Raw genomic sequence first — 25,220 nt, forward strand, 5'->3', positions numbered from 1 at the left:
GAGACCCGGCTCCCCTGCGGAGCTCTACACCACCGAGGAAGAACACTTCCACAACAGGAACCCCAAGGTCCACTACACCTTGAAGGTAGACTCAGAGAGATGAACCCAAAGGTCCACTACACCTTGAAGGTAGACTCAGAGAGATGAACCCAAAGGTCCACTACACCTTGAAGGTAGACTCAGAGAGATGAACCCAAAGGTCCACTACACCTTGAAGGTAGACTCAGAGAGATGAACCCAAAGGTCCACTACACCTTGAAGGTAGACTCAGAGAGATCCATCCTCAGTTCCACTACACCTTGATCAGGTAGACTCAGAATGAACCTCTCAGTTCCAAGGTCCACTAACATCCATTCTCTCTGTCCCACACAGCCAGCATCATCACTCTGAATGTCCATTCTCTCAGTTCCACACATCTCTGTCCATTCTCTCAGACACAGCCAGCATCATCACTCTGAACGTCCATTCTCTCTGTCCCACTCTGAACATCCATTCTCTGTCACACAGCCAGCATCATCACTCTGAATGATTCTCTCTGTCCATCATCTCTGTCCCACAGCCAGCATCATCACTCTGAACGTCCATTCTCTCAGTTCCACGCAGCCCGCATCATCACTCTGAACGTCCATTCTCTCAGTTCCACACAGCCAGCATCATCACTCTGAACGTCCATTCTCTCTGTTCCACACAGCCAGCATCATCACTCTGAATGTCCTTTCTCTCAGTTCCACACAGCCAGCATCATCACTCTGAACGTGTCCTCATTCTTTCTCTCAGTTCCACACAGCCAGCATCATCACTCTGAACGTCCATTCTCTGATCCACTCTGAATGTCCATTCTCACAGTCATCCTCTGACACTCTCAATCCAGCATCATCACTCTGAACGTCCATTCTCTCAGTTCCACACAGCCAGCATCATCACTCTGAACCATTCTCAGTTCTACAGCCAGCATCATCACTCTGAACATCCATTCTCTGTTACACAGCCAGCATCATCACTCTGAATGTCCATTCTCTCAGTTCCACACAGCCAGCATCAGAATGCACTCTCTGTCCCACACAGCCAGCATCATCACTCTGAATGTCCATTCTCTCAGTTCCCACAGCCAGCATCATACTCTGAACATCCATTCTCTCTGTCAGCCAGCATCATCACTCTGAATGTCCATTCTCTCAGTTCCACACAGCCAGCATCAGCATCATCACTACCCATTCTCTCAGTTCCACACAGCCAGCATCATCACTCTGAACATCCATTCTCTCTGTCCCACAGAGAATGTCCATTCTCTCTGTCCCACAAGCATCATCACTAATGTCTGTCCCAAGCATCACAGTCCATTCTCCCACACAGCCAGCATCATCACTCTGAACGTCCATTCTCTGACAGCCAGCACACTCTCAAGTTCCACACAGCCAGCATCATCACTCTGAATGTCCATTCTCTCAGTTCCACACAGCATCATCACTCTGAACGTCCATTCTCTCAGTTCCACATCATCACTCTGAACGTCCATTCTCTCATTCTCTCTGTTCCACACAGCCAGCATCATCACTCTGAATGTCCATTCTCTCAGTTCCACACAGCCAGCATCATCACTCTGAATGCCATTCTCTGTTCCAGCCAGCATCATCACTCTGAATGTCCATTCTCTCAGTTCCACACATCCAGCATCATCCATTTCTCTCAGTTCCACACAGCCAGCATCATCACCTGAACGTCCATTCTCTTTCCAACAAGCATCATCATCTGCCCATGTTTCACTCTGAATGTCCATTCTCTCATTCACACAGCCAGCATCATCACTCTGAATGTCCATTCTCTCTGTAAACCAGCATCATCACTCTGAATTCCATTCTCAGTTCCAGCTTCCTCATCACTCTGAACATCCATTCTCTCAGTTTCAAAGCCAGCATCAGAATTGTTCCACACAGCCAGCATCATCCTCTGATGTTTAAACATCATTCTCTGTTGTAAACATGGACACACCCTGCTTCCTGTGTTTAAACATCAGAATTGAGCTTCCTGTGTAAACATCAGAATTGAGCTTCCTGTGTAAACATCAGAATTGGGCTTCCTGTTTAAACATCAGAATTGGGCTTCCTGTTTAAACATCAGAATTGAGCTTCCTGTGTAAACATCAGAATTGCTTCCTGTGTAAACATCAGAATTGGGCCCTGTTTAAACATCAGAATTGGGCTTCCTGTTTAAACATCAGAATTGAGCTTCCTGTGTAAACATCAGAATTGAGCTTCCTGTGTAAACATCAGAATTGGGCTTGTGTAAACCAGAATTGTTCCTGTGTAAACATCAGAATTGGGCTTCCTGTTTAAACATCAGAATTGAGCTTCCTGTGTAAACATCAGAATTGAGCTTCCTGTGTAAACATCAGGATTGGGCTTCCTGTGTAAACATCAGAATTGAGCTTCCCGTGTAAACATCAGAATTGAGCTTCCCGTGTAAACATCAGAATTGAGCTTCCTGTGTAAACATCAGGATTGGGCTTCCTGTGTGAGACAGAAAGAGCTAGGAGCTTGTCTCTGTAGGGACAACACAGGACGCAGCCTCAGTTAGACATTGTGAATGTGTCCAAAATGGCACCCTATTCCCTCTATAGTACAGTGTGCACCACTTTTGAACAGGGCCCTGGTAGTAGTGCACTATATAGTAGGGAGTACAATCAAAAATACATCTTTTGACCAATGGGTAAATATGTACATTGTGTAGATACTCCTCTGAGAAAACCAATTGACCAAACCTCATGTCTCTATGATAATCTGTTAAGAAGTTATTGGAGTTTTTACCCTTGTAGGATGACCAGAATTAGGAGACTAAATCAATGAGGGCCAGATGAATGTTTTTCTCCTGAATCAGGATAATAGCGTCGCGTCAGAGAATTAAAGACGAACTGACAGGTTCACCGTTGAACCTAGCCATCCTTCTTCTTGAATCCACAGGGCATAAAACAATATCGAGGTCAGATACATATTGATTTAGAGACATGACGTGTAGTAGTATTTTCAAATTAAGTTTTGTATACGCTTTTGATATTAATGTGAGATTTCTCACGAAAAAACAGGAATATCTCTGTGAAATGTCAAAGGAACAGTAAGCTTTTTATTTTCAGACTTAGCTTTTTGTTTTCAGACTTAGCCTTTTGTTTTCAGACTTAGCTTTTTGTTTTCAGACTTAGCCTTTTGTTTTCAGACTTAGCCTTTTGTTTTCAGACTTAGCTTTTTGTTTTCAGACTTAGCCTTTTGTTTTCAGACTTAGCTTTTTGTTTTCAGACTTAGCCTTTTGTTTTCAGACTTAGCTTTTTGTTTTCAGACTTAGCCTTTTGTTTTCAGACTTAGCCTTTTGTTTTCAGACTTAGCCTTTTGTTTTCAGACTTAGCCTTTTGTTTTCAGACTTAGCCTTTTGTTTTTAGCAGACTTAGCTTTTGTTTTCAGACTTAGCTTTTTGTTTTCAGACTTAGCCTTTTGTTTTCAGACTTAGCTTTTGTTTTCAGACTTAGCTTTTGTTTTCAGACTTAGCCTTTTGTTTTCAGACTTAGCTTTTTGTTTTCAGACTTAGCTTTTTGTTTTCAGACTTAGCTTTTGTTTTCAGACTTAGCTTTTTTAGCCTTTTTGTTTTCAGACTTAGCTTTTTGTTTTCAGACTTAGCCTTTTGTTTTCAGACTTAGCCTTTTGTTTTCAGACTTAGCCTTTTGTTTTCAGACTTAGCTTTTGTTTTCAGACTTAGCCTTTTGTTTTCAGACTTAGCCTTTTGTTTTCAGACTTAGCTTTTTGTTTCAGACTTACAAAGGTTTTCAGACTTAGCCTTTTGTTTTAAGACTTAGCCTTTTGTTTTCAGACTTAGCTTTTTGCACCCGAGAAACGACCACCACAACATGTAAAATCCTCTAAAGTCACTAGGAGAAATCAGTGCTTATTATGGGATGTATTAAGTTACAACATCCAGCTTCTTAGATATATGATGAGGTGTTAGAGAAAGACACCACTGAATGATTCAGGACATGAAGCTCATATCATATTTGTGGACACGCTAATAACAATAGGTGTTATCACACAGAGTGGAGTGGACACGCTTTTAGGGATAGGTATCACACAGATGTGGACACGCTATATATAGGGATAGGTGTTATCACAGAGTGGGTGGACACGCTATATATAGGGATAGGTGTTATCACAATCACGCTATTTGGGATCTGTTATCACACAGTGGGTGGACAATTTTTGTTATCACACAGAGTGGGTGGACACGCTATATATAGGGGATAGGTGTTATCACACAGAGTGGGTGGACACGCTATATATAGGGGATAGGTGTTATCACACAGAGTGGGTGGACACGCTATATATAGGGGATAGGTGTTATCACACAGAGTGGGTGGACACGCTATATATAGGGGATAGGTGTTATCACACAGAGTGGGTGGACACAGATAGTGTTATCACACAGAGTGGGTGGACACGCTATATATAGGGGATAGGTGTTATCACACAGAGTGGGTGGACACGCTATATATAGGGGATAGGTGTTATCACACAGAGTGGGTGGACACGCTATATATAGGGGATAGGTGTTATCACACAGAGTGGGTGGACACGCTATATATAGGGGATAGGTGTTATCACACAGAGTGGGTGGACACGCTATATATAGGGGATAGGTGTTATCACACAGAGTGGGTGCTATATATAGGGGATAGGTGTTATCACACAGAGTGGGTGGACACACTATATATAGGGGATAGGTGTTATCACACAGAGTGGGTGGACACGCTATATATAGGGGATAGGTGTTATCACACAGAGTGGGTGGACACGCTATATATAGGGGATAGGTGTTATCACACAGAGTGGGTGGACACGCTATATATAGGGGATAGGTGTTATCACACAGAGTGGGTGGACACGCTATATATAGGGGATAGGTGTTATCACACAGAGTGGGTGGACACGCTATATATAGGGGATAGGGGATAGGTGTTATCACACAGAGTGGGTGGACACGCTATATATAGGGGATAGGTGTTATCACACAGAGTGGGTGGACACGCTATATATAGGGGATAGGTGTTATCACACAGAGTGGGTGGACACGCTATATATAGGGGGTGTTATAGGTGTTATATATAGGGATAGGTGTTATCACACAGAGTGGGTGGACACGCTATATATAGGGGATAGGTGTTATCACACAGAGTGGGTGGACACGCTATATATAGGGGATAGGTGTTATCACACAGAGTGGGTGGACACGCTATATATAGGGATAGGTGTTATCACACAGAGTGGGTGGACACGCTATATATAGGGGATAGGTGTTATCACACAGAGTGGGTGGACACGCTATATATAGGGGATAGGTGTTATCACACAGAGTGGGTGGACACGCTATATATAGGGGATAGGTGTTATCACACAGAGTGGGTGGACACGCTATATATAGGGGATAGGTGTTATCACACAGAGTGGGTGGACACGCTATATATAGGGGATAGGTGTTATCACACAGAGTGGGTGGACACGCTATATATAGGGATAGGTGTTATCACACAGAGTGGGTGGACACGCTATATATAGGGGATAGGTGTTATCACACAGAGTGGGTGGACACGCTATATATAGGGGATAGGTGTTATCACACAGAGTGGGTGGACACGCTATATATAGGGGATAGGTGTTTTCACACAGAGTGGGTGGACACGCTATATATAGGGGATAGGTGTTATCACACAGAGTGGGTGGACACGCTTATATAGGGGATAGGTGTTATCACACAGGCAGTGGGTGGACACGCTATATATAGGGGATAGGTGTTATCACACACTCTCTAGGCAGAGTGGGTGGACACGCTATATATAGGGGATAGGTGTTATCACACACTCTAGGCAGAGTGGGTGGACACGCTATAGGCAGAGTGGGTGGATAGGGGATAGGTGTTATCACACACTCTCTAGGCAGAGTGGGTGGACACGCTTTCATTTCAGCCACGGTCATTATCAACATTATCAGCCATTACTATAATTATGTGTCATCATGGCTCTTGTCTTTGAACATGAATGGATTCTCTCTCGATATGTGAAAAACAGACAGACAGACAGACAGACAGACAGACAGACAGACAGACAGACAGAAGGACAAAGACTTAAAGGAGTCCTCAGTGATTACTATGATGACGATAATTTAGGTTCATTCATCGTTCTAGCTGATTTCTGAATAACACCTTCCTTCTCTTTCTGTTGGGTTGTTTAGTGACACACACACACACACACACACACACACACACACACACACACGACTGGCCCATACTGTGTTTGTAACAGTATACTGTTGGTCCATCTCGGTCCTAGCTGCAATACCGTTATGAGACAGTGGAGGCGCTGAAGAGCCTGTGGCAGCAGGTGACCGCAGAAACAGGAGAAGACAGAGAAACAGCCTGGGACCTCTCTGTGTCTACACTACGACAGGTACACACACACACACACACCTCACGTGCACAGCAGAGATGCATCAGGTCCCATTCACAGTCTCGCCCGGGGATGGAACCACTAACCTTCCGATCTCCGGAGGGACACTAACAACAAGGCCACTGAGTAGTGGATCTAAGACCTAACCCTCCTCTCCTCTCTCCTCTCTGTTCCCCTCTACAGGCGGTGCTAGCTCTGCCCCAGGGGACGGGGAGCAGGATGGACCCCAGGAGAGGCTCACCAGAGAGGGGGCTCTGAGCCTCTATAACACCCTCCTCCTGGAGCTCACCCAGCCACTCACACAACACACGCCACTACCACACAACGCTATAGGGTGAGGAGAAGGGGGGAGGGAGGGAGGGAGGGAGGGAAGAGGGAGGGAGGGAGGGAAGAGGAGGGAGGGAGGGAGGGAGGGAGGGAAGGGAGGGAAGAGGAGGGAGAAAGAGAGGGAGGGGAGGGAGGATGGGAGGGAACTAAAGAGCATGAAAGAGAAGAGGGAATATTGATGGGGAAACTAAAGAATGAAAGGATACCACAGAAATTGATCAATAGTGCAGTTGTTGATTATAAAAAGTGTGTGTGTGTGTGTGTGTGTGTGTGTGTGTGTGTGTGTGTGTGTGTGTGTGTGTGTGTGTGTGTGTGTGTGTGTGTGTGTGTGTGTGTGTGTGTGTGTTAACCCCTGCAGGTTGCAGCTGTGGAGAGAGCTGTTGGACGGTCTGGTCAGTGCAGCTCTGTGGCTCAGACATCTACTGGGTCTCCCTGAGTCAGACACATGGGGGAACACACACAGGACCACCACCACAGCTGTGAGTCTAACACACACAGGACCACCACCACAGCTGTGAGTCTAACACACAGGACCACCACCACAGCTGTGAGTCTAACACACAGAACCACCACCACAGCTGTGAGTCTAACACACACAGGACCACAACCACAGCTGTGAGTCTAACACACACAGGACCACCACCACAGCTGTGAGTCTAACACACAGGACCACAACCACAGCTGTGAGTCTAACACAGGACCACCACCACAGCTGTGAGTCTAACACACAGGACCACCACCACAGCTGTGAGTCTAACACACAGGACCACCACCACAGCTGTGAGTCTAACACACACAGGACCACCACCACAGCTGTGAGTCTAACACACAGAACCACCACCACAGCTGTGAGTCTAACACACACAGGACCACCACCACAGCTGTGAGTCTAACACACACAGGACCACCACCACAGCTGTGAGTCTAACACACAGGACCACCACCACAGCTGTGAGTCTAACACACAGGACCACCACCACAGCTGTGAGTCTAATACACAGGACCACCACCACAGCTGTGAGTCTAACACACAGGACCACCACCACAGCTGTGAGTCTAACACACAGGACCACCACCACAGCTGTGAGTCTAACACACAGGACCACCACCACAGCTGTGAGTCTAACACACACAGGACCACCACCACAGCTGTGAGTCTAACACACAGGACCACCACCACAGCTGTGAGTCTAACACACAGGACCACCACCACAGCTGTGAGTCTAACACACACAGGACCACCACCACAGCTGTGAGTCTAACACACACAGGACCACCACCACAGCTGTGAGTCTAACACACAGGACCACCACCACAGCTGTGAGTCTAACACACAGGACCACCACCACAGCTGTGAGTCTAACACACACAGGACCACAACCACAGCTGTGAGTCTAACACACAGGACCACCACCACAGCTGTGAGTCTAACACCACAGGACCACACCACAGCTGTGAGTCTAATACACAGGACCACCACCACAGCTGTGAGTCTAACACACAGGACCACCACCACAGCTGTGAGTCTAACACACAGGACCACCACCACAGCTGTGAGTCTAACTACACACAGGACCACCACCACAGCTGTGAGTCTAGGACCACCACCACAGCTGTGAGTCTACACTACAACCCACTACAGCCTGTCTACACACTAGGACCACCACCCAGCTGTGAGTCTAACACACAGGACCACTACACCACAGCTGTGAGTTAACTACCACTACAACCACAGCTGTGAGTCACCACACAGGACCACACCACAGCTGTGAGTCTAACACACACAGGACCACACCACAGCTGTGAGTCTAACACACCCACAGGACCACCACCACAGCTGTGAGTCTAACACTACAGGACCCACCACAGCCTGTGTCTACAACCCACCATCACCTGTCTACACTACAACCCACTATCAGCCTGTCTACCACTACAACCCTGTCAGCCTGTCTACCACTACAACCAACCCACTATCAGCCTGTCTACAACCCACTACAACCCACTACAACCCACTATCAGCCTGTCTACCACTACAACCCACCCAGCTGTCTACCACTACAACCCACTGTCTACCACTACAACCCACTATCAGCCTGTCTACCACTACAACCCACTATCAGCCCACTGTCTACCACTACAACCCACTATCAGCCTGTCTACCACTACAACCCACTATCAGCCTGTCTACCACTACAACCCACTATCAGCCTGTCTACCACTACAACCCACTATCAGCCTGTCTACCACTACAACCCACTATCAGCCTGTCTACCACTACAACCCACTATCAGCCTGTCTACCACTACAACCCACTATCAGCCTGTCTACCACTACAACCCACTATCAGCCTGTCTACCACTACAACCCACTATCAGCCTGTCTACCACTACAACCCACTATCAGCCTGTCTACCACTACAACCCACTATCAGCCTGTCTACCACTACAACCCACTATCAGCCTGTCTACCACTACAACCCACTATCAGCCTGTCTACCACTACAACCCACTATCAGCCTGTCTACCACTACAACCCACTATCAGCCTGTCTACCACTACAACCCACTATCAGCCTGTCTACCACTACAACCCACTATCAGCCTGTCTACCACTACAACCCACTATCAGCCTGTCTACCACTACAACCCACTATCAGCCTGTCTACCACTACAACCCACTATCAGCCTGTCTACCACTACAACCCACTATCAGCCTGTCTACCACTACAACCCACTATCAGCCTGTCTACCACTACAACCCACTATCAGCCTGTCTACCACTACAACCCACTATCAGCCTGTCTACCACTACAACCCACTATCAGCCTGTCTACCACTACAACCCACTATCAGCCTGTCTACCACTACAACCCACTATCAGCCTGTCTACCACTACAACCCACTATCAGCCTGTCTACCACTACAACCCACTATCAGCCTGTCTACCACTACAACCCACCATCAGCCCATTCCTCTCCAGGGGGAAAGACGAAGAAAGAGGAGAAGTTTGAGAAGAGGGCAGGAGCACCCCTGAAGGAGGAGAAGAGGGGAGGGGCACCCCTGAAGGAGGAGAAGAAGGGAGGGGCACCCCTGAAGGAGGAGAAGAGGGGAGGGAGCGTCAAAGAGAAGGAGGAGAAGAAGGGAGCAGCCAAGCCTGCTGTGAAGGAGAAACCAGTGGAGGTGAGGAAGTCACCTAATCTAAAAAATAAATCCCCAAATCATCCCTAACCTCCTCCCCCCTAACCTACTGCTCCCTAACCTCCTCCCTCCTAGCCTCCTGCCCCCTACCCTCCTAACCTCCTCCCCCCTAACCTCCTGCACCCTAACCTCCTGCCCCCTAACCTAACCTCCTCCCCCTAACCTCCTGCCCCCCCCCTCCTCCCCTAACCTCCTGCCCCTAACCTCCTCCCCCCTAACCTCCTGCCCCTAACCTCCTAACCTCCTCCCCCTAACCTCCTGCCCCCTAACCTCCTCCCTAACCTCCCTCCCCTACCTAACCTCCTGCCCCCTACCCTCCTAACCTCCTCCCCCTAACCTCCTGCCCCTAACCTCCTCCCCCCTAGCCTCCTGCCCCCTACCCCTCCCTCCTAACCTCCTCCCCCCCCTAACCTCCTGCACCCTAACCTCCTCCCTCCTAGCCTCCTGCCCCCTCCTACCCCTCCTAACCTCCTCCCCTAACCTCCTGCCCCCTAACCTCCTCCCCCCTAGCCTCCTGCACCCTAACCTCCTCCCCCCTAACCTCCTGCCCCCTACCCTCCTAACCTCCTCCCCCCTAACCTCCTGCACCCTAACCTCCTCCCTCCTAGCCTCCTGCCCCCTACCCTCCTAACTCCTCCCCCTAACCTCCTGCACCCTAACCTCCACCCCTGCCCCCTAGCCTCCTAACCCCCCCCTAGTGGGTAACCTCCTCCCCCTAGCCTCCTGCCCCCTACCCTCCAACCTCCTCCCCCTAGCCTCCTGCCCCCTAACCTCCTAACCTCCTCCCCCTAACCTCCTGCCCCCTAACCTCCTAGCCTCCTGCCCCTGATTCCCCCTAACCTCCTGCACCCTCCCTCCTAGCCTCCTGCCCCTACCCCTCCCCCCTAACCTCCTCCCTCCTAGCCTCCTGCCCCTACCCTCCCCTAACCTCCTCCCCCTAACCTCCTGCCCCCCTAACCTCCTCCCTCCTCCTGCCTACCCTGCCCCTTACCCTCCTAACCTCCTCCCCCTAACCTCTGCACCCTAACCTCCTCCCCCTAGAGTCCTGCCCCCTGGAACCTCCTCCCCTGATCCTTACCCCCTAACCTCCTCCCCCTAGCCTCCTGCCCCCTACCCTCCTAACCTCCTCCCCCTAACCTCCTGCCCCTAACCTCCTCCCCCTAACCTCCTGCCCCCTAACCTCCTCCCCTAACCTCCTCCCCCTAGCCTCCTGCCCCCTACCCTTCCTAACTCCTTACCCCCCTAACCTCCTATAACCTCCTTATACCTCCTAACCCCTGCCCCTAACCTCCTGCCCCCTAAACCTCCTCCTAACCTCCTGCCCCCTAACCTCCTTCCCCCTAACCTCCTGCCCCCCTACCCTCCTAATCAACCTCCTGCACCTAACCTCCTACCCCTAGACCTGATTTATCCTCCCTATTCCTCCTGCCCCCTACCCTCCTAACCTGGGGATCCCCTAGCACCCTAACCTCCTCCCTCCTAGCCTCCTGCCCCCTACCCTAGACCTAACCTCCTCCCTCCTAGCCTCCTATACCTATCCAACTCAGAAGTGGGTGGAGCCTCCTGCCCCTACCCTCCTAACCTCCTCCCCCTAGATGATTTATACCTATCCAATCAGAGAGTCCTGGGTGGACCTAACCTTCCCCCTAACCTCCTGCCCCCTAACCTCCTCCCCCTATGATTTATACCCTCCTAACCGCCCCCTAATCAGAGAACCTGGGGTGGAGCCCCTAACCTCCTGCCCCCTAGATGCCTCCTGCCCCCTTTAACCTCTTACCCCTAACCGCCTACCCCTAACCTCAGAGTCACTTTGTGTATATGTTATCAAGCTCTATTCCCAACCAGATGATTTATGTTACCTATCCAATCAGAGAGTGGGGTGGAGCTATTACCAGATTATTAATATTCTATCCAATCAGAGAGTGGGGTGGAGCTATTACCAGATGATTTATACCTATCCAATCAGAGAGTGGGGTGGAGCTATTACCAGATGGTTTATACCTATCCAATCAGAGAGTGGGGTGGAGCTATTACCAGATGATTTATACCTATCCAATCAGAGAGTGGGGTGGAGCTATTACCAGATTATTAATATTCTATCCAATCAGAGAGTGGGGTGGAGCTATTACCAGATGATTTATACCTATCCAATCAGAGAGTGGGGTGGAGCTATTACCAGATGATTTATACCTATCCAATCAGAGAGTGGGGTGGAGCTATTACCAGATGGTTTAATATTCTATCCAATCAGAGAGTGGGGTGGAGCTATTACCAGATGATTTATACCTATCCAATCAGAGAGTGGGTGGAGCTATTACCAGATGATTTATACCTATCCAATCAGAGAGTGGGGTGGAGCTATTACCAGATGGTTTATACCTATCCAATCAGAGAGTGGGGTGGAGCTATTACCAGATGGTTTATACCTATCCAATCAGAGAGTGGGTGGAGCTATTACCAGATGGTTTATACCTATCCAATCAGAGAGTGGGGTGGAGCTATTACCAGATGATTTATACCTATCCAATCAGAGAGTGGGGTGGAGCTATTACCAGATGATTTATACCTATCCAATCAGAGAGTGGGGTGGAGCTATTACCAGATGATTTATACCTATCCAATCAGAGAGTGTCGTGGAGCTATTACCAGATGATTTATACCTATCCAATCAGAGAGTGGGGTGGAGCTATTACCAGATGATTTATACCTATCCAATCAGAGAGTGGGGTGGAGCTATTACCAGATGATTTATACCTATCCAATCAGAGTGGGGTGGAGCTATTACCAGATGATTTATACCTATCCAATCAGAGTGGGGTGGAGCTATTACCAGATGATTTATACCTATCCAATCAGAGAGTGGGGTGGAGCTATTACCAGATGATTTATACCTATCCAATCAGAGAGTGGGGTGGAGCTATTACCAGATTATTTATACCTATCCAATCAGAGAGTGGGGTGGAGCTATTACCAGATTATTAATATTCTATCCAATCAGAGAGTGGGGTGGAGCTATTACCAGATTATTAATATTCTATCCAATCAGAGAGTGGGTGGAGCTATTACCAGATGGTTTATACCTATCCAATCAGAGAGTGGGTGGAGCTATTACCAGATGGTTTATACCTATCCAATCAGAGAGTGAGTGGAGCTATTACCAGATGGTTTATACCTATCCAATCAGAGAGTGGGGTGGAGCTATTAGCAGATGATTTATACCTATCCAATCAGAGAGTGGGGTGATTTATACCTATCCAATCAGAGAGTGGGGTGAAGGGATTTATACCTATCCAATCCCTTCAGACCTCTAGTGTCCAGCCCTGTTCTGGAGAGACACCCTCCTGTCTGTTTTATCTCCAACCCTGTTCCTGGAGAGATACCCTCCTGTAGGTTTTATCTCCAACCCTGTTCCTGGAGAGATACCCTCCTGTATGTTTTATCTCCAACCCTGTTCCTGGAGAGATACCCTCCTGTAGGTTTTATCTCCAACCCTGTTCCTGGAGAGATACCCTCCTGTATGTTTTATCTCCAACCCTGTTCCTGGAGAGATACCCTCCTGTAGGTTTTATCTCCAACCCTGTTCCTGGAGAGATACTGCCTCCTGTCTGTTTCTGTCTCCTGTTTGTTCCTGGAGAGATACCCTCCTGTCTGTTTTATCTCCAAACCTGTTCCTGTTGAGATACCCTCCTGTAGGTTTTATCTCCAAACCTGTTCCTGGAGAGATACCCTCCTTGTAGGTTTTCTGCCTTCTCCAACCCTGTTCCTGGAGATTTCCTTCTGTAGGTTTTATCTCCAACCCTGTTCCAAATGGAGAAAAACCCTCCTGTATGTTTTTTCTCCAACCCTGTTCCTGGAGAGATACCCTCCTGTAGGTTTTATCTCCAACCCTGTTCCTGGAGAGACACCCTCCTGTAGGTTTTATCTCAAAAAAAAAATCCTGTTTCCTGGAGAGATACCCTCCTGTAGGTTTTATCTCCAAACCTGTTCCTGGAGAGATCTCCTCCTAGAGGTTTTATCTCCAAACCTGTTCCTGGAGCATACCCTCCTGTAGGTTTTATCTCCAAACCTGTTCCTGGGGAGATCCCTCCTGGCTAGGTTTTATCTCCAACCCTGTTCCTGTAGATACCCTCCTGTAGGTTTTATCTCCAACCATGTTCCTGGAGAGATACCCTCCTGTAGGTTTTATCTCCAACCCTGTTCCTGGAGAGAGGTTTTTCACCCTCCTGTTCCTGGTTTTTCATTCTTTCCTTTATCTCCAACCCTGTTCCTGGAGAAAACACCCTCCTAGGTTTTCACCTCCTGTAGGTTTTCAGGGATGATTTTTTGTTAAAACCTACAGGAGGTTTTCTCTCCAGGAACAGGGTTGATACCAACACCAGATGGCAGCAAACACCTGTCTGTCTGTATGTTTGTCTGCCTGTCTGCCTGCTTGTCTGTCTGTCTGCCTGTCTGTCTGTCTGCCTCTGTCTGTCTGTCTGTCTGTCTGTCTGTCATTCTGTCCTGTCTGTCTCTCTCACTCCTCTCTTTCTCTTCCTCTTTCTCTCTCACTCCTCTCTTTCTCTTCCTCCTTCTCTCTCTCCTCTCTCTTTCTCTTCCTCCTTCTCTCTCACTCCTCTCTTTCTCTTCCTCCTTATCTCTCACTCCTCTCTTTCTCTTCCTCCTTCTCTCTCACTCTGATTTCTCTTCCTCCTTCTCTCTCATTCCTCTCTTTCTCTTCCTCCTTCTCTCTCACTCCTCTCTTTCTCTTCCTCCTTTGACTCTCTTCTTCTCCTCACTCTCTCCCTTTCTCTCTTCCTCCTTCTCTCTCCCTCCTCTCTTTCTCTTCCTCCTTCTCTCTCACTCCTCTCTCTCCATCTCTCTGATGAATAGTTGAGTCATAGGTTAGCAACAGTTTATTTGTCACCAGGTACCATGGTAACCGAATACTGTGTGAAAATGTGCATCTGCTCTCAAACTGTGTGTCCAGGTTGTGAGTTATGACACCTGTACCGACCACACACACTACACGCATGTAGGCGGCCACACACACACACACAGCTAGAGGCATGTCCATCTGTACACCAACAACTATAAACAGAACATACGGCAGAAATATCACAATCACAAAGACACCAGTACCTCTCTCTCTCTCTATCTATCTATCTCTCTTTCTGTCTGTCTTTCTCTCTATCTATCTCTCTTTCTCTCTGTCTTTATCTCTCTCTCTATCTCTCTTTCTCTCTGTCTTTATCTCTCTCTCTCTATCTATCTCTCTTTCTGTCTGTCTTTCTCTCTATCTATCTCTCTTTCTGTCTTTCTTTATCTCAATCTATCTCTCTCTCTTTCTGTCTGTCTTTCTTTATTTATCTCGATCTATCTCTCTCTTCCTGTCTGTCTTTCTTTATCTCTCTCTCTCTCTTTCTGTCTGTCTTTATTTATCTCTATCTATCTCTCTCTTCCTGTCTGTCTTTATTTATCTCTATCTATCTGTCTTTCTGTCTGTCTTTCTTTATCTCGCTCTCTCTCTCTTTCTGTCTGTCTTTATTTATCTCTATCTATCTCTCTCTTCCTGTCTGTCTTTCTTTCTCTATCTATCTCTCTTTCTGTCTGTCTTTCTTTATCTCTCTCTCTCTCTTTCTGTCTGTCTTTATTTATCTCTATCTATCTCTCTCTTCCTGTCTGTCTTTCTTTCTCTATCTATCTCTCTTTCTGTCTGTCTTTCTTTCTCTCTCTCTCCCCTCTCTCTCTCTGTCTGTCTTTCTTTATCTCTCTCTCCCCTCTCTCTCTCTCTCTGTCTTTCTTTATCTCTCTCCCCACTTGGGTTCATTCTCTCTAACTCTCTTTCTCTCTCTCTCTCTTTCTCTCTCTCTCTCTAACTCTCTTTCTCTCTCGCTCTATAAATGGCCGCTCTGAGCAATCGGGGGAGAAGGGCCTTGGTCAGGGAGGTGACCAACAACCAATGGTCACTCTGACAGCGCTGCAGAGTTCCTCTGTGGAGATGGGAGAACCTTCCAGAAGGACAATCATCTCTGTAGCACTCCACCGATCAGGCCTTTATGGTAGAGTGGTGTCGTGACTTGACTTTAAATAATCTGATGACTGTCATTTATTTAATTGTTACCCGATTAAATTAATCATGTAACAATTAACTCATTAGGAATTTGGGGCACCATGGAAGAAGTTGTTTAACGAGTTAAACTCTAGAAGATCTCCCGAATTAAACTCTAGAAGATATAAATGATATATCGACAACTATCACCTCTGCACTGCAGAGGAGGAGCCGTGACACTACACAAACTGATTTAATTATTTATTTACTAGCTAACTAAATAATAACACAGAACAACATACACACTTACATGAGACAAAGGTCCCTAGTGGACTGACAAGACGGCTTGTTACAACATAATGTTAGATGGAGAGAGGGAAAGAGAGATAGAGAGGAAAAGGACACTTATCGTGGACACGTTCTAGGACTCATTTCACATGAATCATATACTTTGCACACGAACCACCGGCCGTTTGGAATAAGAAAAGAATGAATGCATTCACGTGTTGAATGCCTTCGTTGGTCGTCTATCTCGGTCAGGACCAAGCCCTCTCAGAAAGTAGTTTCCGTGGGCTCTCCCAGGGGGTGTAATGCTCTGATTGTCCACCAGAGGTTACAATGTCCTCTTTATTAGTAGTTTCATTGGGCTCTCCCAGGGGGTGTAATGCTCTGATTGTCCACCAGAGGTTACAATGTCCTCTTTATTAGTAGTTTCGGTGGGCTCTCCCAGGGGGTGTAATGCTCTGATTGTCCACCAGAGGTTACAATGTCCTCTTTATTAGTAGTTTCGGTGGGCTCTCCCGGGGGTGTAATGCTCTGATTGTCCACCAGAGGTTACAATGTCCTCTTTATTAGTAGTTTCGGTGGGCTCTCCCAGGGGGTGTAATGCTCTGATTGTCCACCAGAGGTTACAATGTCCTCTTTATTAGTAGTTTCGGTGGGCTCTCCCGGGGGTGTAATGCTCTGATTGTCCACCAGAGGTTACAATGTCCTCTTTATTAGTAGTTTCGGTGGGCTCTCCCAGGGGGTGTAATGCTCTGATTGTCCACCAGAGGTTACAATGTCCTCTTTATTAGTAGTTTCGGTGGGCTCTCCCGGGGGTGTAATGCTCTGATTGTCCACCAGAGGTTACAATGTCCTCTTTATTAGTAGTTTCGGTGGGCTCTCCCAGGGGTGTAATGCTCTGATTGTCCACCAGAGGTTACAATGTCCTCTTTATTAGTAGTTTCGGTGGGCTCTCCCGGGGTGTAATGCTCTGATTGTCCACCAGAGGTTACAATGTCCTCTTTATTAGTAGTTTCGGTGGGCTCTCCCGGGGGTGTAATGCTCTGATTGTCCACCAGAGGTTACAATGTCCTCTTTATTAGTAGTTTCGGTGGGCTCTCCCAGGGGGTGTAATGCTCTGATTGTCCACCAGAGGTTACAATGTCCTCTTTATTAGTAGTTTCGGTGGGCTCTCCCGGGGGTGTAATGCTCTGATTGTCCACCAGAGGTTACAATGTCCTCTTTATTAGTAGTTTCGGTGGGCTCTCCCAGGGGGTGTAATGCTCTGATTGTCCACCAGAGGTTACAATGTCCTCTTTATTAGTAGTTTCGGTGGGCTCTCCCGGGGGTGTAATGCTCTGATTGTCCACCAGAGGTTACAATGTCCTCTTTATTAGTAGTTTCGGTGGGCTCTCCCAGGGGTGTAATGCTCTGATTGTCCACCAGAGGTTACAATGTCCTCTTTATTAGTAGTTTCGGTGGGCTCTCCCGGGGTGTAATGCTCTGATTGTCCACCAGAGGTTACAATGTCCTCTTTATTAGTAGTTTCGGTGGGCTCTCCCAGGGGTGTAATGCTCTGATTGTCCACCAGAGGTTACAATGTCCTCTTTATTGAGTTTCGTGGGCTTCCCGGGGTGTAATGATTCACCAGTTACAATGTCCTCTTTAGGTGAACTTATCCTCTTTCCCAGGGTAATGATAGTCAAAGTTCCAATGTCCTCTTTATTAGTAGTTTCAGCTGCAGACTGCCAGGGTCCTGGTCCGGTGAGTTCAATTTCTTTACCTTAGTGTTGAGAGTTTCAAAGTTTGTAACCATTTCCACGTGAGGTTACAATGTCTCTTTATTAGTAGTTTTGGTCTGGTATGTTAATTGTTAGCCAGTCATTGTAATGTCACTCTGTAGTTTCGGAAAGGGTGGTTCCATCACACTGATCCGCTCTTCTGATCATTCCACCAGAGGCTACAATGTCCAGAGGACATGTGGTTCCATCACACTGATACGCTCTTCTGACCTGAACTTCGTGGCCTCTTTTAATGTGCAGAGGACATGGGGTGGTTCCATCACACTGATACGCGCTTCTGACCTCATTCCTGGTCCGGTGAGCTCATTTAATGTTTCAGAGGACATAGTGTGGTTCCATCACACTGATACGCTCTTCTGACCTCATTTTGGTCTGGTATGCTTAATGTGCCAGAGGTTACACTCTGGTTGAAAGGGTGGTTCCATCACACTGATCCGCTCTTCTGACCTCATTCGGGCTGTGGCTATTTAATGTGCAGAGGACATGGGGTGGTTCCATCACACTGATCCGCTCTTCTGACCTCATTCGGGCCGTGGCTATTTAATGTGCAGAGGACATGGGGTGGTTCCATCACACTGATCCGCTCTTCTGACCTCATTCGGGCCGTGGCTATTTAATGTGCAGAGGACATGGGGTGGTTCCATCACACTGATACGCTCTTCTGACCTCATTCGGGCCGTGGCTATTTAATGTGCAGAGGACATGGGGTGGTTCCATCACACTGATACGCTCTTCTGACCTCATTCGGGTTGTGGCTATTTAATGTGCAGAGGACATGAAAAACCATTATCCTATTAGAAAAACAAAATCACATTCCTATCTTAACAACACTACTTTCATCATTCTTCATATTGTATTCACAATGTATTGGATAGAAACTTGACAGCCAAAAGAGGGTTCGTTCCTAAGTTACAGTATTTGGTTCACAGAGTTTTTAATAACATCATAAAATGAAAAGCAATATGACATGATTATTATTCTTTAGCTCCCCACTGACCATTCTTAACATTCATATCTTAGAAATATTGTTCCAATATTCACTTTCTTTTGGAAGTTACTGTTTTGGCGGAAAAAGTACTCTTAGACGAAAGGGACATTTCTTTACCAATACTGAAGAGAAAGAGGGAGATTCCCCTCCTACCTAATTTACAGAGAGTTAAGGTGTCAAAACCACCCCCCTCCCTCCTCTTCTGCGGGTGATGAGAGGGGTCTGGTCAATGTCAGCCATTTGCCAAGCTGATCTGAGGCCTTGGATCCTCAGCCAGGAGAGTCATGAGGAGGCCAAACGATAGCCACTCCTCAGTGAAAGGCACATGACAGCCCACTTGGAGTTTGCCAAAAGTCACCTAAAGACTCTCAGACCATGAGAAACAAGATTGTCTGGTCTGATGAAACCAAGATTGAACTCTTTGGCCTGAATGCCAAGCATCACGTCCAGAGGAAACATGGCACAATCCCCACGGTGGAGCATGGTGGTGGCAGCATCATGCTGCGGGGATGTTTTTCAGCGGCAGGGACTGGGAGACTAGTCAGGATTGAGGGAAAGATTAACGGAGCAAAATACAGAGATCCTTGATGAAAACCTGCTCCAGAGCGCTCAGGACTTCAGACTGCTGCAAAGGTTCACCTTCCAACAGGACAACAACCCTAAAGCACACAGCCAAGACAACGCAGGAGTGGCTTTGGGACAAGTCTCTGAATGTCATTGAGTGGCCCAGCCAGAGCCCAGACTTGAACCTGATAAAACATCTCTGGAGAGATCTGAAAACAGCTTGAGAGGATCTTCAGAGAAGAATGGGAGACATTCCCCAAATACAGGTGTGCCAAGTTTGTAGCGTCCTACCCAAGAAGACTCAAGTCTGTAATCGCTGCCAAAGGTGCTTAAACAAAGTACTGATTTTAAAGGGTCTGAATACTTATGCAAATGTGATATTTCAGTTTTTTATTTGTAATACATTTGCAAAAATGTGTCATTATGGGGTATTGTGTGTAGATTGATTCGGGGGAAAAAATATTAAATCAATTTTAGAATAAGGCTGTAACGTAACAAAATGTGGAAGGAGTCAAGGGCTCTGAAGACTTTCAGAGTGCACCGTAAGTGAAATGATATCAAATAGATCAAACACATGGTTTCCTGGTGTTTGATGACATTCCATTAGCTACGTTCCGGCCGTTGTTATTATTAAGAGCCGTCCTCCCCTCAGCAGCCTCCTGTGCTCTCTTCCAGGAGCGTCCGGGCAGTAAGAAGAAGGGTCGTGAGGAGGTGGCAGTAGGGGACAAGCGTCCTGGAGGTAAGACTGGTAAAGAACCAGGCAGAGAGCCCTCCTCCACCACAACCAGCCCTGAGAGTGACTACCAGGACCACCACACTGACTCTACTGTAGAGCCTGAACTACAGGACAAATACAGGAGACAGCTGCACCAACAGGCTAGTACACTATACTATACTACCAGGACCACTAAACAGTCTCTACTGTAGATCTACTGTACTATACTATACTATAGGACTCTAAACAGTCTCTATAATACCAGGACCTCTAAACAGTCTCTACTGTAGATCTGCTATACTATACTATACTACCATGACCTCAAACAGTCTCTACTGTAGATCTGCTATACTATACTACCATGACTTCACAACATTCTCTACTGTATATCTGCTGTACTATAGACACTACTAGGACCTCTAAACAGTCTCTACTGTAGATCTGCTATACTATACTACCAGGAGCTCTAAACAGTCTCTACTGTAGATCTGCTGTACTATACTACCATGACTTCACAACATTCTCTACTGTATATCTGCTGTACTATAGACACTACTAGGACCTCTAAACAGTCTCTACTGTAGATCTGCTATACTATACTACCAGGACCTCTAAACAGTCTCTACTGTAGATCTGCTATACTATACTACCATGACTTCACAACATTCTCTACTGTAGATCTGCTGTACTATACACACTACTAGGACCTCTAAACAGTCTCTACTGTAGATCTGCTGTACTATACTACTACAGGACCTCTAAACAGTCTCTACTGTAGATCTACTGTACTATACTACCATGACCTCACAACAGTCTCTACTGTAGATCTGCTGTACTATACTATACTACCAGGACCTCTAAACAGTCTCTACTGTAGATCTGCTGTACTATACTACCATGACCACTAAACAGTCTCTACTGTAGATCTACTATACTATACTATACTATACTATACTATACTATACTATACTATACTATACTATACTATACTATACTATACTATACTATACTATAGACACTACTTGGACCTCTAAACAGTCTCTACCGTAGATCTGCTATACTATAGTATACTACCAGGACCTCTAAACAGTCTCTACTGTAGATATGCTATACTATACTACCATGACCACTAAGCAGTCTCTACTGTAGATCTGCTATACTATACTATACTACTATACGATACTATAGACACTACTCTCTAAACAGTCTCTACTGTAGATCTGCTATACTATACTATACTACCAGGACCTCTAAACAGTCTCTACTGTAGATCTGCTATACTACTATACTATAGATCTGTCTCTACTGTAGATCTGCTATACTACTACCAGGACCTCTAAACAGTCTCTACTGTAGATCTGCTATACTATAGACACTACCATGACCTCTAAACAGTCTCTACTGTAGATCTGCTGTACTATAGACACTACCATACCACTAAACTCTCTACTGTAGATCTGCTATACTATACACTACCAGGACCTCTAACCAGCTCTACTGTAGATCTGCTATACTATAGACACTACCATGACCACTAAACAGTCTCTACTGTAGATCTGCTATACTATAGACACTACTAGGACCTCTAAACAGTCTCTACTGTAGATCTGCTGTACTATACTATACTACCAGGACCTCTAAACAGTCTCTACTGTAGATCTGCTATACTATAGACACTACTAGGACCTCTAAACAGTCTCCACTGTAGATCTGCTATACTATAGACAGGACCACCAAACGGTCTCTACTGTAGATCTGCTATACTATACTACCAGGACTACTAAACAGTCTCTACTGTAGATCTGCTATACTATAAACACTACCATGACCTCTAAACAGTCTCTACTGTAGATCTGCTGTACTATACTATACTACCAGGACCTCTAAACAGTCTCTACTGTAGATCTGCTTTACTATAGACACTACCAGGACCTCTAACCAGTCTCTACTGTAGATCTGCTGTACTATACTATACTACCAGGACCTCTAAACAGTCTCTACTGTAGATCTGCTGTACTATACTATACTACCAGGACCTCTAAACAGTCTCTACTGTAGATCTGCTGTACTATAGACACTACCAGGATCTCTAAACAGTCTCTACTGTAGATCTGCTGTACTATACTATACTATACTATACTATACTATACTATAGACACCACCAGGACCACTAAACAGTCTCTACTGTAGATCTGCTATACTATAGACACTACCATGACCTCTAAACAGTCTCTACTGTAGATCTGCTGTACTATACTACCATGACCACTAAACAGTCTCTACTGTAGATCTGCTATACTATACTATACTATACTATAGACACTACTAGGACCTCTAAACAGTCTCTACGGTAGATCTGCTATACTATACTATACTACCAGGACCTCTAAACAGTCTCTACTGTAGATCTGCTATACTATTGACACTACCATGACCTCTAAACAGTCTCTACTGTAGATCTGCTATACTATACTATACTACCAGGACTACTAAACAGTCTCTACTGTAGATATGCTATACTATACTATACTATACTATACTACACTACCATGACCACTAAACAGTCTCTACTGTAGATCTGCTATACTATAGACACTACCAGGACCTCTAAACAGTCTCTACTGTAGATCTGCTATACTATACTACCAGGACCTCTAAACAGTCTCTACTGTAGATCTGCTATACTATAGACACTACTAGGACCTTAAACAGTCTCTACTGTAGATCTGCTGTACTATAGACTACCAGGACCTATAACTACTGTAGATCTGCTATACTATACACTACCATGACCACTAAACAGTCTCTACTGTAGATCTGCTGTACTATACTATACTACCAGGACCTCTAAACAGTCTCTACTGTAGATCTGCTATACTATACTATACTACCAGGACCAATAAACAGTCTCTACTGTAGATCTGCTATACTATACTACCAGGACCAATAAACAGTCTCTACTGTAGATCTGCTATACTATACTACTACCAGGACCAATAAACAGTCTCTACTGTAGATCTGCTATACTATACTACCAGACCTCTAAACAGTCTCTACTGTAGATCTGCTAAACAGTCTCTACTATACTATACTACTACCAGGACCAATAAACAGTCTCTACTGTAGATCTGCTATACTATACTACACTACCATACTATACTACCATGACCTACTAAACAGTCTCTCTCTACTGTAGATCTGCTATACTATACTATACTACCAGGACCTCTAAACAGTCTCTACTGTAGATCTGCTGTACTATTACTCTAAACTGTCTCTACTGTAGATCTATACTATACTATACTAGACTACTAAACAGTCTCTACTGTAGATCTGCTATACTATACTACCAGGACCACCACACGTCTCTACTGTAGATCTGCTATACTATAGACACTACCAGGACCACTAAACAGTCTCTACTGTAGATCTGCAATACTGTACTATCTACCAGGACCTCTAAACAGTCTCTACTGTAGATCTGCTATACTATACTATACTACTACAGGACCAATAAACAGTCTCTACTGTAGATCTGCTATACTATACTACCATGACCTAAACTGTCTCTACTGTAGATCTGCTGTACTTACTACTAGGACCTCTAAACAGTCTCTACTGTAGATCTGCTATACTATACTATACTACCAGGACCTCTAAACAGTCTCTACTGTAGATCTACTATACTATACTATACTACCAGGACCAATAAACAGTCTCTACTGTAGATCTGCTATACTATACTACCATGACCTCTAAACTGTCTCTACTGTAGATCTGCTGTACTATTACTACTAGGACCTCTAAACAGTCTCTACTGTAGATCTGCTGTACTATTACTATAGGACTCTAAACAGTCTACTGTAGATCTGCTATACTATACTATACTACCAGGACTACTAAACAGTCTCTACTGTAGATCTGCTATACTATTACTACCAGGACTAAACTGTCAGGACCACTATACATACTACCAGGACTACTAAACAGTCTCTACTGTAGATCTGCTATACTCTACCAGGACTATACTCTGCTATAGACACTACCAGGACCTCTAAACAGTCTCTACTGTAGATCTGCAATACTGTACTATCCTACCAGGACCTCTAAACAGTCTCTACTGTAGATCTGCTATACTGTACTATACTACCAGGACCACTAACCAGTCTCTACTGTAGATCTGCACTATAGACACTACTAGTGTAATATTAGTACTTTTGTAATAACCATAATGCTTTATCCGACATCGCTTACTAACACCGCTGTTATCTCCCCCCCTTCTCTCTTTCTTTCTCTCTCTCTTCCTTCCTCTCTCTCTCTTCCTTTCTCCCTCTCTTCCTTCCTTTCTCTCTCTCTCTCTCTCTCTCTCTCTCTCTCTCTCTCTCTCTCTCTCTCTCTCTCTCTCTCTCCCTCTCTCTTGTCTCTTCCTTTCCCTCTCTCTCTCTCTCTTCCTTTCTCTCCCCCCTCTCTCTTGTCTCTTCCTTTATCCCCCCTCTCTTTCTCTGTCTGTCTTTCTCTTCCAGGTGTATATTCTAATGGAAGGCTTAGTGGATTCTCTGTGTGTGCTGTTGGATGAGTCTGCAGAGGAACAGACTTGAGCTGACACACACACACACACACACACACACACACACACACACACACACACACACACACACACACACACACACACACACACACACACACACAGCTCTCCACTCTTCCCTAACACACACATTTGTACAGAGAATCCATCACAGGTGCAGAGGTTTATTTATTTCCTATGACATCAATAAACTTGCTTTGTGAACTTCCTGTCTTTGTTGACTTACTATGACTGTGAGATGTGGATGTGGTTGTCATCACCTCACTCTCACACACT

The 25,220-nt window shown here is 46.0% G+C and overlaps 1 protein-coding gene and 1 long non-coding RNA gene across 4 annotated transcripts in view; both read left to right on the forward strand.

Annotated features, from left to right (window-relative positions):
• Positions 1–25,153, forward strand: part of LOC118382179 (MYCBP-associated protein-like) — a 27,950-nt gene extending 2,797 nt beyond the window's left edge. The window contains exons 3-9 of one of the 2 annotated variants that reach the window (XM_052528386.1): positions 1–85; positions 6,359–6,475; positions 6,659–6,809; positions 7,161–7,281; positions 9,781–9,980; positions 20,320–20,383; positions 24,883–25,153. The exon at positions 1–85 is cut by the window's left edge and continues 80 nt beyond it. In XM_052528386.1, the coding sequence (XP_052384346.1) occupies positions 1–85; positions 6,359–6,475; positions 6,659–6,733 (277 nt within the window). In that variant the 3' untranslated portion in view covers positions 6,734–6,809; positions 7,161–7,281; positions 9,781–9,980; positions 20,320–20,383; positions 24,883–25,153. Of the gene's footprint in view, positions 86–6,358; positions 6,476–6,658; positions 6,810–7,159; positions 7,282–9,780; positions 9,981–20,319; positions 20,521–24,882 lie in introns of those variants that run through there. The other variant, XM_052528387.1, reaches the window with a different exon arrangement.
• On the forward strand, positions 16,695–17,686 carry LOC127932533 (uncharacterized). 2 transcript variants are annotated; one of them, XR_008145908.1, is made up of 4 exons: positions 16,695–16,859; positions 16,934–17,153; positions 17,299–17,518; positions 17,593–17,686. It is a non-coding gene; the product is annotated as an uncharacterized LOC127932533 (long non-coding RNA). The 2 variants fall into 2 exon arrangements; XR_008145907.1 differs by having other exon boundaries at positions 17,299–17,664.
• Positions 25,154–25,220: the final 67 nt, after the last annotated feature.

Source organism: Oncorhynchus keta, chromosome 10, assembly GCF_023373465.1.
Source record: "Oncorhynchus keta strain PuntledgeMale-10-30-2019 chromosome 10, Oket_V2, whole genome shotgun sequence".
Classification (NCBI taxonomy): Eukaryota; Metazoa; Chordata; class Actinopteri; order Salmoniformes; family Salmonidae; genus Oncorhynchus; species Oncorhynchus keta.